Genomic DNA, 19,152 nt, shown 5'->3' with positions numbered 1-19,152 from the left:
TTTCAATGTTACACAGACAAATGTGATGCTGTGCAATAATTAAATTAATTAACACATTGTTTTATAAATGTAAATGTTTTAGCTGCATGTTATTCAACCTAAATAGTATTAAACATAGATATTATGATAATGTACAGATCCCGTTGTTTTATTTATTGTTTTTATTGTAACATAAATGAAGTAAACACACAAAGAATACCAGGCTGTGTTGTGCCTCAGGGGGTTCTGAATGAGACTTAAAGCAATGTTCTTTTCTGTCTAAGTACTTGATAATCCCTGCAGGTTGGTTGCAGGGAAAGTCAATCTCTTTTACACACAAACAAGACGTTTGACCGAGCCAAAGTGCATAGCCTTTCCTGTTCACTCCCGTTGTAAATAAACCCCCAAATCATTCTGTTTACTTACAATAATGATAATAATAATAATAATAATAAATTTAATCTCTCAACAGTATAACAGATATGTGAAAAACATGTATGCCGATTTATGGTGTCTGATGTGAGGCAAGCTTATATATATTATATATATTTTTATAACACCATCATTAAGACTTCTCTGCAAGTTTAGATCAATTGTAAAAAAAAATAAATAAATACAAAAATTTTAAATAAATAGTAATATAGTTACTACTCCAATATTCCTTGTAACTGCAACTGCAAGTTGAATGGTAAATAAGGTCGTGCCCTTGCATGTTACACATGCATAAAGCTAGATACACAGACACAGCAGAGCGAGCCCATACTGGGATCTGGATAACATGCATGCATGCAGTGTGACACACACTAATGATATTTATTCACCAAATCACCACCAACTAAGGCTAACACTAAAACAAATTATACTTTTTATTAAATTATTCATAAAGTCTCACATTTTAAACAGCCTTTACCAGTTATTACTACTGTGTTTGCCTGGAGAAGTCAGAGACTTCATAAAGAGAAATCATACCTGGCTTGTTGTTAAGTCAGTTCCCAAATGCCCTTAATACAAAAGTTGAATCATAGTATAATAATGAATGACCATTTCAATAGTTCTATTTCATTCATCCTGACCACCAGAGGGCCGTGTGGAAAGCACTAAATGTTCTCTGCGTAAATGCGAACTGCCGTCATCCGGTATCCAAAGAACCATAGTTAAAATTGTAACTTTCGGTTTATCTAGTGTGTTGATGGCCGGTGTATAAGACTTACGTAGTGGCGTTTACTATTGTGTATCCAGATGGACACTCAGGGATGCAGGCGCCATTGTGGATGACATATTCAAAGCAACTAGATTCCCTGTCCTGGTTCATCTTCTTTATTTGTTGACACTGGTTGTGCAGGTCCTAGATAAAACAACAAATGCATATTTCAGAGAGTGCACACTTATTACAGCCATATGTCTGAAATAGCACATGATAAAAACCTGGCAGAAGGAGAAGCTGACGCAGCGCCATCCTCTGAAGATGTAGTATCCGGGAGGACACTTATCTACACAAGTACTTCCATGCTGGAGGTTCCTGCAGGCCACACAGCTGCTGGAGTTACCCGGCTCTGAGCACCCGCCCAGGCACTGATCGTGGCAGCACTGGCCCTGGGGTGTACATGCTCCATGTTTGCAGCTATCCGAACACACTGAGGACAGAAGTAATAATACAAACATACAGGATACAGATAAATATAACTAATAAAATAACATGAAAAAAATGAAAATAATGAAGGAGAGGCATGCTGATTTTTAGTTAGATTTATAGTGTTGTATTCTGTGATACCAGGGGTTGTCTTTGTTTTAAAATTCTATGTCATGTGATACATACACATATGTGGTCAACATCTGTACACCTTTGTCAGGATTTATTTGACCTATTAAGAACCCATTTGCTCCCAGCGCCTCACTGTCAGCTGTGATTGGATTAGCTGTTGGCGCTGACCTGTACTCTGTAATGATCTAATAAAGTAGAGGTTACAGCTAACTCTGTGGGCCAGGAGAGACTCATTATATCTCACCTTTTACCACCCAATGACCTTTTCACCAGCTCCACAGAATAACTGGCAGTAGACACGATGGGGAATCACTATGGCATGGTTTGCCAAAGGTCAGATTTTAAAAATAAGTTTGAGGAAGGAACTTTAAAGCAAACAAATTAAGCATACTGATACTTCAGCATTTCCTGGTGGTGTGATGCTAACTGTAGACACTGCTCTGTCTAAAGTTTTGCTTCTCAAGTTAGACTTTAATCTGAGTTTTGCTGTAACACAATCTGACCAGAATGAACTGATTTAGATGGAACTACAACAGCGACGTGACACAACGTGATTTTCTGCAAGTCTCTTGCACATAAAATAACAGTCACAACTAGCTAGCATTAGTCAACAGTTTTTCAGTTGGTCACACTCATCATTTTTGTCAGACAAACAAAATATAAACAGGACTATGGACACAAGTATTGATCACAAGCTCAATCCAAATCCATTCTGTGTTTTTAGGCAATCTAAAGCAGTGTTTGCAAATATGTGCACTGTGTCTCTACTATAACATGAACATTCTACCATAGAGATACATGCAGAACACCCAGTGTGATGTCACTGCAAAGTATCAATTATTAAAAAAAAAAAAAATCAATGCAGTTCACACAGTATTAGTTTGACTGTGTTTTAAAGACTGAGCTGAAGTTGGTCGCTGTAGTCTTCTATCGATGCAAAAAAAATGCAGAGTCCTGCCCCCTCAGCCCTCCCCCTCTGTCTGTCTGCTGCCTGTGTACATGCTGCGTGTGACCGCCACATTATTTCAAATGCGGCGCTCCAGCTCCGGATCCAGTCCAGAATGTTATAGCAGCCGCAGATCCACCCTCAGCTTCAGCCAATGTGTTTGCTGCTGGGGGAGGCAGCCATTCAATGGTCTTTTCCATGTTGGGAGGAGAGACGCCTAAGGTTAACCCTGGCCTTGCTGGGGCAGACGTAGCCAAGGAGCTGAATGTAGCAGAGGACAGATTTACTCTTCAGCCTTGACCGAACTGGCTAAAATGGGAGCAGGGCCAACATTGAGGTATAAAAGAAATTAGCTTCATAAATGTAAGATCAATTTAACAAAGACAACCAATGTTACAAATTCAATGGAGGGAGTTTTCAGATGAATCAACCAGAACCAGATTTTTACTTTAAGATGATCTTATTATCAAAAGCATAGATCATTGCAAGTTAGAGTGGTCTGGTTTATTACCCATGTTTTTTTTTAAATGTATTGCCATTTAATATGTTGCTCTTTGTTATTATATTGTAATATGTGCTGTATTGTGTCCAAGAAATCACCCTTAGGATCAAGAAAGTTTGTCTAAGTCCAAGTCTATTTACAGTGTTTTTGTGTTACCAATAGCAACCTTGAGTACAATATTAAACACAAATCTGTGTTAGTGCCTGGATGTCCGGGCTATATGCTTCAGTGAGCTCCCCGATTCATTCATGCCCTCCTACTGCATGTCCTCCTCTAGCCTTGTCTGCCACAGCCTGCCCTGTCCAACTATCTATCGCTCTATCTGCCTGCCTTTCTAGGCCACTCAGCCCCTCCCACTTTCATTCATACAACGCCTTGTTTTGTTTTCATGCCTAGTGGATAGGGGTGGAGGGAAGCATGATTTCACTACGACTTGAATAACAAAAGGAGGAAACATCATAGAGAGCACCTTCAGCATTAAGATGAGCGAACGCACGTGAACCTCACTTCATTCAGTAATTTTTATGTTTGGTACACACACACAAAACCAAAGACACAAAAACACACAGTTCCCGTAAGGTCTTTTAATGCAAATACTGATCAAAGGTGTGTAGTGTTTACCTTTCATTTGGCCATGGCAGTAAAGGCTGCTTAGTCCCCAGGGAAGAAACATGGAAGAAAGAGAGCAGCCAATAGCGTGCAGCCACACACGATAACACTTCCTGCTCTTAACACATAAAACCTCCCCTTTAATTGGCAGTGTTGTCTACAGGCGAAGTGCTGGGAACAATAACAAACACGTTTTTACCCTAGAGCCATTTACTCAGGAGAACGCACACGTTTCCACACAAAGAGCTGCTAGGTTCACGTTTACTATATTTGGCCACTGTGGGAGTCCTAAGCTTCAAAAGCCTGCTATAAATGCGTCAAGAGATCTGATGTAAGACACTTGCCTGGAGAGAGTACAGCAGAGGAAGGGGGAGGGGAGGGAATGTAAACAAAAACACACTGATTGCTGGGAGGGAGCGGATAATATCGTTTCCTCAAGTGTCACTGTGCAATAACAATAACAAGTGCAATAATTTTATTTAAAAGACAATCTAAAGACAAATACACTATCTTGGTATTGTGATAGCGATTTAATTTGCAATATGTTTAAAAAGTTTGTTTCTGCTCATAGTGCTCATTGTAAAAAGCTCCAGGAACATTAACATTTGAGAGACGATTGAAGCAAACTGATAAATGTCTGCGTAATCCCTCGGTTGTCCAGATATGATCCAAAGCAAAAGAAACATTCTAAATCTGTCAACTGGACAAAGGTTTGTTGGAGTGAAGACGTTCACTGCTCATCTAAACAGCTTCTTCAGTTCAGAACTGAAGAAGCGTCTTCACTCCAACAAACCTTTGTCCAGTTGACAGAATTACAATTTTTCTTTTGTTATGATAAAATAATACAAGAATGCCTTTCAGAACATGTTTGCAGAGATCTACAGGTACAGCAAGAATTATTGCAAATACTATTAAATGCTATTTTCATATTTCTGCCAAGTTGTCACCAAGACAATAACACCTATATGAATGCCTCATATCAAAGTCTGTTGAAGTTAAGAGTCAATGTTTGGACAAGACATTTATGTGAGGTCGATCGGTCTCCAGCTCAGCAGGTTTGTGACTCATCGGAGCACCACACACACAGTTATCATTGGGTCAACATGACCTTAGCAGCACTATATACTGCAGGTGCACAAGATGGTGCTCAACAATCAAAGTCCAAACAAAGATATTAACCTTTACCTTTTTCCATTAAACTATTCGTACACACAATCCCTCACATCTGCATACTTGTCTCAACCTGTCCAGCTGATTTCTTACATAAACAGTGGTACTAAAGTATTTCTCCAATTAGAAAAAAAAAAGCAGTAGATGGCACCATGAGGCTGTAGTAGTGTATACATAACATACTCATCGTATAACCAATTGTCATTATAATTTCAAGACTTTACAATTTATATTATAAACCTCAGACCACAACATGTCAATCACATAAACAGAGCAACAGAGCTTTCCTTCACAAAGTCAGGAGATTGGACATAAAAGGAAGATTTTGATAAATTCCATAAGCATGACCAATCATTGTGACCCCAGATATGAGGTAAACATGTTCAAATCAATTCATCAAACCATATATTTTTAATGACACAAACATTTAACATTGTTTTGCCTGTCAAGACATTTATCCAGTTGAGCAGAATAAGCCTCACCCGAGTCTCGCATTCTGGTTACCAAAATGGTAACAAATGGATTCAATGCTGATATTCTGTTGGTTTAAAACTAAAGACTCTGATCTGAATCGTCATTAAACCCCAGCACATGTAGACTAACATTAATTGCTGTTAGTGCAGCCTCTGCAGCTCTATGAGTCATTTAAAGTCGTTCTGAGCTTCCACACTTGGCATGATCTGTCCATATACTAAGAATGCATGTGTCTTCTATCTGCAACTTTAGGCACTGGCAACACAGGTTCAGATGTGATAGTAGTACTTTTAAAACTGTAAGAGCGCAGGCTACATAAAGTTCCTTTAAAAGATGATCCAATCCAACCTAACTTTATTTGTATAGCACATTTTATAAACAAAACAGTTTCCAAAGTGCTTCACATAGCAATGCAAAACATTTAACTCTAAAAAGTGAGCAGAATTATGTTCAAACAACAGGAACTAATACAATCAATAGATAAAATAATAATAATAATAATAATGATAGAATCAATGAATAAAAATTATAAAATCAATTAATAAAGGCGGTAGAAGAATAAAATGGATAAAACCAATAAATACATTTTTAAAATACCAACTACTATACCAACTATACAATTTTAACTTTCCATCTATGTACATCTGAAACACACAGAACTTTAAAAGCACTTCTAGTATTTATGAGTGTGGCTTTGTCTGTCTGGACATTGATTTCCTCATCTGTGCTGGCCATTCCTGCTGGCCCATCTTGTTACCATGGAGACCAGTCCAGACATCGACTGTCTGCAGTAATTAGCTCCATGTGCCCAACAGGCATTTTCTGAGATTTCCCTCTAGTCATCACTTGTTCCTCATCTTTACATTATAAAGCACATCCCTGATGTTAGCTGTTAATCTCTATTTCATTTCAAGCTATGTCCACGTTGGTTGTGACCCTGGTCCAGTGCCCATTTCACCACATCCAGGAAAGCCACCGCACTTAGCCCCAGGTGACCAATCTGCTTCTGCAACAACCACAGCACTAAATCTCATTACAGAGGTAGAGGGTGGGGCTCTGATCGATATGGCCTTCAGGCGCACCCTTGTTTTCCTCTCCTTGACTCCTCTGGGAAAACTTTACAACTCTTCAAGTCTAAGTTAGCTTTACATCTCTTCTATGGTACATATGTGCTGTCATGATACACTCAAGAAACTGACATTTTTAGCATTAGTGAACGCACACAAGGAGGTCCAGTTCTGACACAGTGTGTGTGAGGCGAGACAGTCAGTGGTTGAGCATCCTTCCTCACAAACTCCAGATCAGAGGAATACATATCATAGACTGAATATAGGGCTAGGGGGTGATAAGGAGATAAAAATTTAATCGTAAGCCATATTTGTATTTCTTTATGACAGCTGGGTATAACTAATCAGCTTTCAGAAGAAGCAGAGAACTTTATTTATCTCCTAAAAAGCAATAGAAAAAGTGTACAAGAAACAGAAATGAAACCAATATTGTGAGTTGCCTCAAAGAAAATTGTAATAGACACTTTTTGCCATATCCCCCCCGCTATTTTATGTGTATTTAATGTGTCCGATACTGGTATTGGATATCGATACTGATCATTTTGCTGTATCAGAATACAGTTATTGGAACTGAAAAAACTGGATCAGTGCATCCCTAGTGAAAAATATTTATATTTTTAATATAAAGTGACTAGGCAAAAAAGAACTGTCCTGTATACCAGGTGCTGTTCTCCAAAAAAAAGAGCAAAAGCCATTTAGGGTTTGTCAGTCTAAGGTTCCAACTTCCAAGTCACTGAAAATGTATAAAAATGTAAAAAATTATAATTAACAGTGTGATGCAAATGTAAACGGATGGACGGCAAAAAATGTAGGAAAACTGGAATGAAAAACAAGACTAAAAACACTATTAAAACAGTAATATTCATTGTGTGAGTTGACAAATGGTGCAGACAGTGATTTGACATCTTTAACTAGACAGCCCTAAGTGCAGTTTTATGAATTATAGCAGTCCTGCAGAAAAATACTTTGTTTCTTCTGTAGGTAATCTAATCAGCGGTGCTGAGTGGCAGCCTAGTCATGACTAAGGTATTTTAAAACGTCTCCTTTTGCACCGATGGTACATTATCGGCTCATATCATCTAGAGCAGACCTGGGCATTGTACAGCTCCAGGGCCAGATACGGCCCTTTGGTTGACTCTGACCAGACCGTTTAAGATCATTTGGAATTACAAAATAAACATATTTTATCATTTTACTTCATGCATGGACTAAGCTGCATTGCTTTTATTTTAGAGGTGTTTTTTATAAATGGCATTTTTTGTAAGGTAACCTCACTTTTTCATAGCTTCGTCGTAACATATACTCTTACTAGTCTTAGCAGCTTGTCAAAACAATGTTATTTACTGCTTTTTATAAAGAAATACAATTAATATTATGCAGAATTGAATTAAGCATTTTGGTGCAGTCCTCTACAATATTTTCTGTTTCTCATGTGGCCCCATGGAAAAAATAATTGCCCACCCCTGATCTAGACACTGTGCGGTGAGAGGTGAAAAGTCTCATACCTCAGTCCTCAACTGATACACAATGTTCATGAAAGCAGTAATTAATACATATCAATTCATTTCTACTATTTATGGTCAAATATTTTTATATATATAATATTTAATAGATTGCACTGCATTTGTGACTTAAAACTTTTTAGGGCAAATGTGATAATTAGTTTGTGTTAAAATTCTGATTGAAGTTAAGTGTCAGAGAGAATTTCTTGAAAGAGCTAAAGCAGATCAAGAATCTGTGAGATGGGGCAAGAAACTTAAGAGACTTCTGACCAAGCACCAGTGAGTGGGTAAAGAAGATGATGGAGGAACTTAAAAAATTAAACTAAAAAATGAAACCGTTTTGCCAGTGAAGGAATCTCAAGTGCTTAAGGACACACAAGAAAAGACAAAATCAAAAATCAAGGCCAATGTGGAGAAAATAAAACAAAAAGACAAACAGATCAGGCATCTACAGTGGGAGAAGAAATAACCTACGCCTGGAAGGAATCTGAAGAGGTCACGGGCAAACTTCAAGAAGACAAAAAAGCATTGATGCAGAAAATTCCTGAACAGCTGCAGGCGCCAGTGCAGATAAACTGAAATTTTCCCAATTTGTGATGATGACATCATAAAAACTGAAAAACAACCTAGAAGCAAGTAATTCAAAAAGTACTGGGCAAGCAGATTGCTGATATACAACAAATAAAGGAGGGGAAGTATTGAGGAGATCTAGCGAGAAGCCCAAAGGAGAGAGCCTACCTCATGCAAGTGTTATAATATTTGACTTCTGATTCAGAAGTTATCCTTGTTGATGGAGTGTGAACATGCTGCAGTGCTACAGATCTCCAGATTTGCAATACGAGTTTTTTTTTTTTTTTTAAGATTTTCACATGTGAAATTAAAGTATCCGCTAGACATGAGATAAAGTTACAGCTTCATTATCTGTACTCACACTAGCGTGTTATAGTAGGCTGACCACAGTGGCCAGTATCACTGAGCTCCAGAGCCAAGCGGATGGCTGCAGTGCAGATGCTCGCTGCCCTATTTCATATTCACAACATCACACTACGGCTCAGATACACACACAGGCACAAAGACACGCTTGTGCGCTGCATGCCTTTACACAGCTAGCTATAAACAAACTTTAATCTAACTTTTAAACAATAAACAGTGCAGATGATACATAATTTCATTTACTTATCCAAAACCTAAAATGACAACATAAATTTTTTTTTTCCACACATGAACCATACGTGACTGAGAACGAATTTAATGCCCAGGTTTGGATTTTGGTTGACATCGTTTGTTACAATATCTGACACAATGAAGACAGATATTGACAGATAATCACTTTAATTTTATATATATATATATATATATATATATATATATATATATATATATATATATATATATATATATATTATATATATATATATATATATATTTATTTATTTATTTTATTTTTTTTTCCAAATTGCAAGTGTCTTGTAATTTGTTGTAATCTAAATGAGTCTTTGGAACCTGAGAGATGAGTGGTGCAGAGGTTAACAAAGCAAAGCAGGTAAGCCATCGATCAGAGTCTAGACTGAGAATGAGCCACACTCACTCAGAGAGTTTACTTGATTAATTATGCATTTTGTTCACTGAATGTGCTGTTTGTGGCTGGGAGGAGCTGCACCAAGTCAACAAACCCTGTGAATTCCACCATTTTAAATCAAAGTGCTCAACACAAGAAAAGAAATATAACTGATTCTCCATTGCAATGAAAGCCTGTAAATAAAATGTATAAAATAAAAGTATTGATTCTACAGGGTATTCATGGGTTACAATTTATGTTACTGTATGCCTCATTTTGAGGACTAGTCCCCTCCTTTTTTGTTTTATATTGTTAATCAGTATGGCAGCAGTCCAAATTTTTCATAATTCTGAAATCCATGGATGTGTCAACGCTTTCTGAAAAATTTTAAGGATGTGTCATGGTTCGAGATGCCCTGGTTCAAATCACATCTCGGAGCATAAACAAAGAATCAATGCAGTTGTTTGGAGGGCGAGTGAGTGAGGTAGAGAATGGCCAATGAAAAGTGTGAAGGACAGTGGTCATGGATAGTAACCCCATTACCAAGACAACAGTGTGAGGTATGGATTGGATTCATTCTGATCACTGCACAGCCCCTCCCCCCCATGCTACAGAAAATCACAGGGGGTCTTGCTTAACCCCAGGATTAAACTGTAGTTAGTCATGTTTTTCAACCCAAGACTGCAGGCTAAAACAAACAGCTGTCAAACTTTTAAATATATAAATGTAGAACCTGAACAAGGTTTCAATTTTGTATTAATATTTCATTTTATATACACTCACACACACTTCTAAATGAATATAATGACTAAAACTCACACACTTGCAAATACAATACATGATAATTAAGATAAATAAATAAAATGAATATGAACCCGGCCCACAAGGGGGGATGAATAACAGAAAGTGCAGCGAGCTCAGCAAACAGAGCAGTGTAAGTGCACAGGGGAAGGCTCAAAGGGAATAAGCATATATAAGTGTGCTGTATTGACATACATAATATATGTGCACCAGGCCACAGGACAAAGGAGAAGAAACAGAACATATGCATTAGAGAAAAACAGGTCATCAGAGCAGGTGCTGTCAGCAGCCGTCAGCAGCTGAGCGCTGGGCCAGTGTCACATAAAGACACAGGCTCTCACACAAACAAAAGCAGACACAAGTGGAACAGGTGACTGTAAAACTGTCAAAAAATTGTGTACATTACATTCTGTGTTTGATTCAGGAACATGACTGCATAAGACAGGACAAAGACACACAGAAAATAACCATAGTCCCTTACAGGAAGTGTTATGTAATAAAGTCATATCTAGAATGTATCATTTTGCTTTTTATAAATTCTTCAGTCTAATTCAACAATTCACATTGCAATTCATCAATCATCAATGTTTTTTGAATGGAATACTTCAAGCTTAATTGACACCAGATCAGTTAAGCACTGTTATCTAATGGCAGTCTGTAATAGTAGAGCCTAGGGCTGGGCGAAATGGATCAAAAAATATATCTCGATATATTTTGCTATATCTCGATATACGATATATATCTCGATATATGTTCAAGAAAAAATAACCCCCTAAAACTATAAACTGCAAAAACAAATCTGTCAAATTCCACAAGGTCCTTTTTTTTAAATTGAAGTGTAAGAGGTCGACAGTTTAACAAGAACATTTAAGATTACAAAAAACCCTAATTACATAAATAATAATTTAACTGTAAAATAAAAGAAATAATACATATTTTCTTCTTTTCATTCATAAATAAAACAACTCAACACAAGTTCATCTTTGCATTAACTGTTATCCAGACCATAATCATAACCATGAGCTCATTTAGCAGAAGAAGCTCAGGATGTTCCTTATTTCAATAGATCCATGTTATTATCCAGCAGTAAGGAGCTCTGAGGTTTAATCTCACAATCCACTGCAGATCAAACCCAACGTTTCCAAACACAACAACAAGTGACACTGCAGCAGATTATTAATTTAAATATTCTGCATAAATAAACTTTACATTGCTAAACTTTACAATATATAAAGCATAACGACTCTAGAGCCACATCAGCCCGTTTGCGATAATAATGTGTTTAATGCAGTTTTGCGCACGTGCGTTTACATTTTACAGAAACGAAACTTAAGCGCATGGCTCATTTGCATAAACAGCGCACTTCTCGTGCAGCTCAGCTCATTTAGCTTCTTTCGGGCTAAAGGACGAGACTCGGTGGAATATGAGGATGTGCTGCTGATGTTCTTGTCTGTAAATGGTGGAAAAGGTTCGTGGTGCTTGAAGTTTTTCACTGGCACCAACTTTCGGCGTTCAGGGCGGTAGTGACGAGTGAAGGAGACAGGGCGAACAAAATCAGGGAGGCGGGGGCGCGCGGAGGTGACGAGAGAGAAGACAAACAAGTGAAGCGGCGAAATCAGAATTGAATATAAGCATTATATCGATATATACGATATGTCAGAATTCATATCGAGTTTAAAAACTATCTCGATATATTTAAAATATCGATATATCGCCCACCCCTAGTAGAGCCTACATCTCAAATGAGCAGGGAGCTGCATATTTGCCAGAGTTACATCTCTACACAAGAGCAAGTGGCTTTATGTAGAGCTCACACATGCTTAATGATGAGATTAATGAGAAAATGTAATGAAGCGGAGAAGTGAAATGCTGCCATGTTTTCTTACCTGATGAAATAACAAACAAGCTAGAACTAACTGCCCAATGAGCCTCTATTGTGCAACGACCCCGTATTTATGTGGTCATTAAATATGTGCACCGTAACAGTGTATGACAGATGTGAGGGTCTGACAGGCAGCAACCAGAGGACCAGGGGAAAGACTCAGTGTGCTTCTGTAACAAGATTTTTAAAAGTACAATGAGAGACAAATTGAATCTTGACAGGAGCAGAGTCTGGGTGGTCAAAGGAGCAGCAGTTAGCAAATACTGGTAAACATGTATTGATGATTGATGTTGTAAACAGTCAGGGTAACATACGGGGCACCAAGTCCTGTTGAAAGCTGCAACCAAGAAAAAATGATTAAAGTGGGTATGTTCAAAGTATGGCCCAGGGACCAGTAATAGCATAAGACAAGATTTCACATGGCCCAGACTCACTGTTTATCTTGTTCTAAAACTTGAATACACAAGCAGGGGTGTGCTTTCTGCTGGTCCCGGCCCGAGATAAATGCCCTACAAATGCAAATCTATAAGAGCATACACATTATCCTCACAGTCATATTAAAACAAATATGTACGATTAATATGTACGATTATGGTTTGTTATTAGAAAAGTGAATCCTATTGTCCTCCCATAGCCCACCATAGTGCTACTGACACATACATCTCTGTCAGCAGCATGCAGGAGGCCAGTGCTCAGAGGCATCTGTCTCCATCTACACGCTGGGTCTGCAGTCTGGACGTATGCACTGCCAGACAGTTCTCCTACACAGACACACATCCCACCAGGCCAATGGGAGAGCCAGGTTTGTCATACAAACAATCCATCAGTGCTAATGATAAGAAGCTTCAAACCAAGAGAAGTACTACCATCATTTAGGCTTAAACTTACCATCACTAGTCATGTATTAAATTTGAAGGAAAGTCAATTAGGAAACAGTCTGGGAACATTGGGAAAAAGGTAATAAAATGTAATGAGTTCAATTTAGTGTGATACAACCAACAGAACATTTACCCCTTAACTAGACCCATGGTTTAAGTCAGGACGTTAGATCTCCTATAACTTACAGAGAGACCTGCAGGACAGTCTTACACGCGCCCTTATATTCTGTGCTCACCAAATCTCTTAGTCTCTGATGATATCTCTGGTTCGGTGGAAATACCTCTAATGGGGTGCAGAGCACTGCTGTAAGTCACCCTGTGCACATTTGTTACAAGCATACACATAAACCTTTGCTGCCAGACATCCTGTACAACCCCTGCTACCAATTAGCTCAGTGAAACAGCCTTTGTGAACTGTAGGGATTGGCAATGGAGAAAGATACTAGAAGATAAAAGGAATACAGTTAACAACCTCCAGTCTCTCATTCAAAAAAATACGTTATCAGTCTTGAAAATAGACCAGATCCACTTGGGCTGAATGCAGCTTTTCCATCAATGTACTCTTCTCTAAGTCAGGAAGCTGGCCCTTACATGGACTGGATTAGTCGTGTTGAGTTCAATGTCCACTGTTCCCTCCTCGTGACGGACATGAATTTGTGGGTCACATACTTACTGTCCACACACCTCAAACACAGACGGCATGTTTATTGTATAACCTAAATGTACAATTAAGACGGTTTATTCCTTGCACAGTTGAGCTAAAAGTGGAAAAGTGGCAGCACATGACCAAGGAAGCAGTCAGATGACGCACTGACGTACACACTTTTCACAGGTGCCGAGCGGCTTGTTTAAAATTACCCATCAGTCCTTTCATGATCATGTGCTTAGTGTGAGCGGGACAGAAGGGTGTGGTATGTTGGGTTGACAGCCGACAAGAGGTGCTGAGGAACTCAACTGGTTTAATATTGCGACAATGCCATCACAAGGCCAAGAGCGGCAGCCCCGGGAGGAGGAACAGCCCAGGCATGCCAAATATGAGCAAGGCCGGACGTCATTCTGCCCGGCAATACGTACAGGCACATGCCCCAGACCTGCCTGCTGTACAAGCTCATGCTCTAAATTAAGGACAGCACAGGGACCACACTCTGTAAGACTGTAAAGTGTTGAGTTCTGTCTCTGAGCGCTGCGATTACCTCATCCATGCCTATTTCAGGCTAAATTGTGGCCTTATATAGTATGTAGTAGGTCAAAGGCTGTCAAAATAAAAGGAGTAAGCATGAAGAGAATTAAAACAAGACCAAATAGGACTAACTAACCTTTTTTTTTCTTTGGACCCCATTTTATGTTGTTGGAGAATTCTGTGTGCACTCCTACAGGTGACACGCCTCTTATTTATACAGTTTAGCAAACACACGTGTCCATAACCACATGAAGGAATGCCACGACCATACATTACACACACAATCATGTACCAACACAAACAAAACACTGAAATTCACACTTGTACCAATAACATGTGAGCCACAGACAAACAAGTGGTGTCCAATCACATGGGAAGAAACTCCAACGTGCACCAATCACAGGCAAACACACAGCGGCCATCTTTAGTAACAGCAGCCAGGGCTGACAAGTTTGGTCTATCATTTTGAGGCCCAGAAATTCCTGCATGTCTGCATACCACAGCGCGCAGAGGGGAGGAAGAAGGGGAGAGAGAGAGCACAAAGCAAAGTAGGAAAGACGAAGGACAGGGGAAAAAACTGTTTGGGAGGGTGTACATAGGGAGGATCTTTCAGAGCAAGGTGGAGCAAAAGGGTACAAGAAAAAAGACTTAGAGGAGTACATTGATTCTGTTTGAGATCACTCTGTTCCAACTGTGCGAGACATCACAAGAAACGACAAGACATCTAGGTCTGGACAATTATTAACCACATTCATTTCTCATGAGGACAGAGACACCATAAAAGTAGAGCCAGCGGAGGTGAACAGGAAAAGTACATACCATAAGCATGACAGCATAGAAAATGCAGTCAATTTCTGCTCTTTTTAAGGAAGAACAGCCACGCAGCCCAACCACCCTCACTACAGATGAATTTACAGATGAATTTAAGAAAAGTACTGAACCTCTGCTTATTCTGCTCAAGTGATAGGTGTTTTTATTATAACCTAACCGTAACCCTAACCCTAACCCAGCACCACTCCATTGTAAAACGGGTTAAAACTTCCAATGTGTTTGTAAGACAATGACAAACACCGGACTCTAGTGTTAGACTGTGCTGGTACCAAGATCAAACAAACCATTTGTGTCAGTTATGAGTGCTCATTTGTGAATGTCACCTGTGTTTTGCAACTAAACAAAACTGTTTCAATGCACCTGTCCATTCTCCACTACTACAACTAACCCACCAAAGCAAAGTTTTTTCAGCTCGTATTTTCACACATTTGGGTGTCACATTAAACCTCATTTGACCACCCAGGACACTACCTAATCCATATAGTATGTCCACTTGATAAAAGGAAATAAAGTTTAGAGTTTATTTTGAAATTTGACACTTACATTGAATTCTTGGGTATAGAACAGGACTTACAAGGGTGTATCTGCATTTTTCTGTGGAGCAAGAAACTACATGTGGAAGCATTTCCCAAAATCCAAGATCATGAAATTCAGTGAACAACAAAGTACATGGAAGTGCTGCATCAGAAAATGACTTCAAAGATGTGGAGGTCAGGCAAGGACAATCAAACTCAATTCTGGAAAGCCAAAGTGCACTTCCAGCGCTCGATATTGACGATTTCCTGTTGGTTGCACTGAAACATGTGATCAAACGAGGCAGAAATAAACAGAAGAGCAATATGCTTGGGACAAATCTGTATCAGTTCCATTAATGGCATATACCATATTACTTACAGCCACTGGATTTCTGTTGTAAAACTCTGAAATTTCAGGAAGCTTAAGAATGACATTTCTCTAACAAGTACAAAGGGTTCTGACTCTGTTAAGCTTCAAATGAAGACAGAGTTACGATGACTACTGGGTTTGTGGAGACCCTTTTGAGGAAATCTGTTAGTAGAATTAATATCGTGCTTAGGGTTTTTTATTTCCATTGAGCAAGGCACAAATGCGTTCTGAAGTGGTAGTGGTAGTACAAACAAGGCGATTAAGGATTCGTTGTGTTTCCTAACGGGTGGTGAGTAGTGTAGATGTCAAAGCTGGAAGCTGGCTATTCGATCTGTTCAAAAACCTGAAAACAATCTGCCATCTCTTGACCAGAGGGAGTCTCCTGTTATACTCCTCAGTAGGGCACTCAGTTCAATCATTCTCTGCTACATGTTTTCTACCATCTTTGAACTACGGCACAATCTCTTTATTTACAATATTTTACCACATGTAACATCATATCAAACACAGTGCTGCCCCCATGGGTCCAGTGATAAAGCATGGCAGTAGGAAGTGGTTTGGACAAAGAGGGGAAGTAATGAGGAAGTCATTAGAGGTGGTTCAGCAGTAACAAGCCCTGGCCTGCCAGTACACTTCCATCATACATGGATTCAGCTGAGAAACACTGGGCAGATTCCAGGGACATGTAATCACACAGGAATGAGACAATAATTAGTAAGTAATCGCGCGGAATCCTCAGAAGCCCCTGCGTTCTAGCACTTATGTACTCTGCCAGGAGCATGTGATAGAAGTAGTAATGCATGGTAAATATTGAGTATGCAGATAACCAATTATCAAACAGACTGCAGATTGTAAAAATTCCAAATGCAGATTGAATAGTAGTAGAAAAGCTGTCACCAATTGAATATTAATGATTTTTAGACTTTATTTGAGTATTTCAGTAAATAAATGCTAAGTGCATGACATGGTTGTGTGATCAGTGGGACACAAAAATACAGCCATCACAATAAGGTAGATGCTTTTGAATGTGCTTTACTTTACAGTAAAACTACAGTTGCATGTTTAACATATTTCTGTAGTTCATGGGCCTAGTAAGCAGCAACTTAGCATCCCGAGATGCTAAGTTAGCATCAGTTAGCACAGCCTATACTAGAGTCACCCACAGGACGGGCAAAGGAGGCCATAGGCAAGTCTCTACACAGCACTGATGCCAGCCTATCAAAGTTCACTTGGATATGCTAACAAAGATGGAGACCGCCAGAGGCGAAAACACTACCTCTCCATCTGTCTCAATATGGCTCTTTTATTGTCTCAAGCAGGAGTTTGGTCTCTTTCTCTCACTTCCTGCCCCTTATAAGATATTTATGGTAATACAAAGACCAGAGAGTGTGTCTGTCAGATGAGCCACCACAAATAACAACACAAATGTACAGTAACGAAGCCTGAGAAACTTAAATTACCATTATGAGCCAACAATTACAGGTGAATCTAAAATCTAATCCTTGTATTATTGTTAGTCTAGAGACCAATTTTTTTTTTGCTTTTATTTTTAAATGAAACTGTTGGAGCCCAGTGTAAAAATCCTTTGTGAGTAAATGTGCTTGGAGAGGTTGAGCGAGTGCTTAGAGATGATTGGCAGGTAGAGGTATACAGGAAAAACAACAGGCCTCTGCTCCAGATGGAGCTGCAGCCGTGAGTCAGGAGAATGTACAGTATGTGCAAAGGTTCAGCAAGCAGCAGCAGCACAGGGACATATATACAAGTAGTCCACTCCAAGAATGGACTTTCAGACTTGGAAAATACAGGTTAATTCTGTTTTAATATGTCTGGTTTAGCATTGGTTGAATGGAGACAATTGACTAAATAATATTTGTGATAGGTTTGTTCTTGACAGAGATCTCTTTCTAGTTCAGTTTTCATGTAAAATATTCAATCTTCATTACAATGGTTTGAAAAACACCTGCTGTGGCATGTTTGAGAAAATATTTAGGACATGAATCAGCCCCAGTGAAGAGTGAACAGAGGAGGGAGGGACAGCGCTGGAGTGGAGGTACTTTTACAGGGAGAGTTAAGAGGCTGGCCTAACCAAGAGCTTTTGTTTGATTGTGGGCACAGGGCATGCTTCATTGAGTGCTTCTATCCTTAATAATGTTATTCTTTTTCTTACGCCTCTTCTGGCCTGGCCACCAGCCATTTGGAGAGAAGCGTGTGTGCTTTTTGAGTATACATGCACCTGGAGCCACACTTGAAACACCCCGCCATGTTTGTTTTGCTCTGTTTGTTTTGCTATGCCCAACCTCGGCTCTTCCCCTACGAGCCGCCTCAGCTGACACTCATCTTATTTCACACTGACTGCCCAGATTCACAGTTTCTATTACCAACGCAACCTCAAAAACAAAGCTGAAAACAACATGCAAGGACAATATAAGACATGTGTGACAAATAACAAATTATTATATGCTTTTATATCTGTCTAAATTAACCTAAAACAAAAGTATACATTTTCAAAAGGACTTTTCAAAGTGTCAACAAATGATACAAGAGCATGATATGGATGCGTGATTTGAGGGGCTTTAGTCTAACAGGTTAAACTGTGTGCAGTGTATTCTAGTGCATGAGTCTGGCTTTTAAAACAATCAAAGAGGCTGGGTAAGGGCAGGATGAACTTTGACCTGAAAACCTTTTAGCCTTGTGCTGCCTATGTCTGTTTGTGTGTTATGAGCTGCACTGGCGTCACTCAAGCTCAATAAATTCAGAGCAAACAACAAACTGACTTTTGCCGTTTCCTTATCACCATACTCCTGTCTAGTTCTGTTGTCATTTTGAATAATATTTTGGTTCAATGACAACACAATGTACTTGGCGCGATATGGGCAATACTGGGAAAAAACTCAGTATTTTTCTAAATGATCTTGATGACATAAGTCAGAAGATTTTTTTTTGTAATTCATGAGAATGTGCTAAAACTTTCTTGTAAATGTTTTAGTTGAGGTTCAAGCCTCTCACAAAATGTGAATGGACAGTAAACCTAATAATAACACAAAAGTTCTGAATAAATATTACTTTATTCCTATTTTGCCGTTTTTAATTTTTAGTCTGCATTTTTTCTAATTGATTCAATTTTTT

The 19,152-nt window shown here is 38.9% G+C and overlaps 1 protein-coding gene across 1 annotated transcript in view; it reads right to left on the bottom strand.

Annotated features, from left to right (window-relative positions):
- Positions 1–9: 9 nt before the first annotated feature.
- Positions 10–19,152, bottom strand: part of LOC129411678 (insulin receptor-like) — a 34,574-nt gene continuing 15,431 nt past the window's right edge. The window contains exons 3-4 of the mRNA XM_055163181.1: positions 1,405–1,613; positions 10–1,324 (exon numbers count right to left, since the gene is read on the bottom strand). Coding sequence (XP_055019156.1) covers positions 1,187–1,324; positions 1,405–1,613 — 347 coding nt within the window. The 3' untranslated portion in view covers positions 10–1,186. The remainder of the gene's footprint in view (positions 1,325–1,404; positions 1,614–19,152) is intronic.

Source organism: Boleophthalmus pectinirostris, unplaced genomic scaffold, assembly GCF_026225935.1.
Source record: "Boleophthalmus pectinirostris isolate CB_2022bp ecotype Guang Dong unplaced genomic scaffold, ASM2622593v1 HiC_scaffold_556, whole genome shotgun sequence".
Lineage (NCBI taxonomy): Eukaryota > Metazoa > Chordata > Actinopteri > Gobiiformes > Gobiidae > Boleophthalmus > Boleophthalmus pectinirostris.
This window is presented reverse-complemented; position numbering and strand designations above follow the sequence as displayed.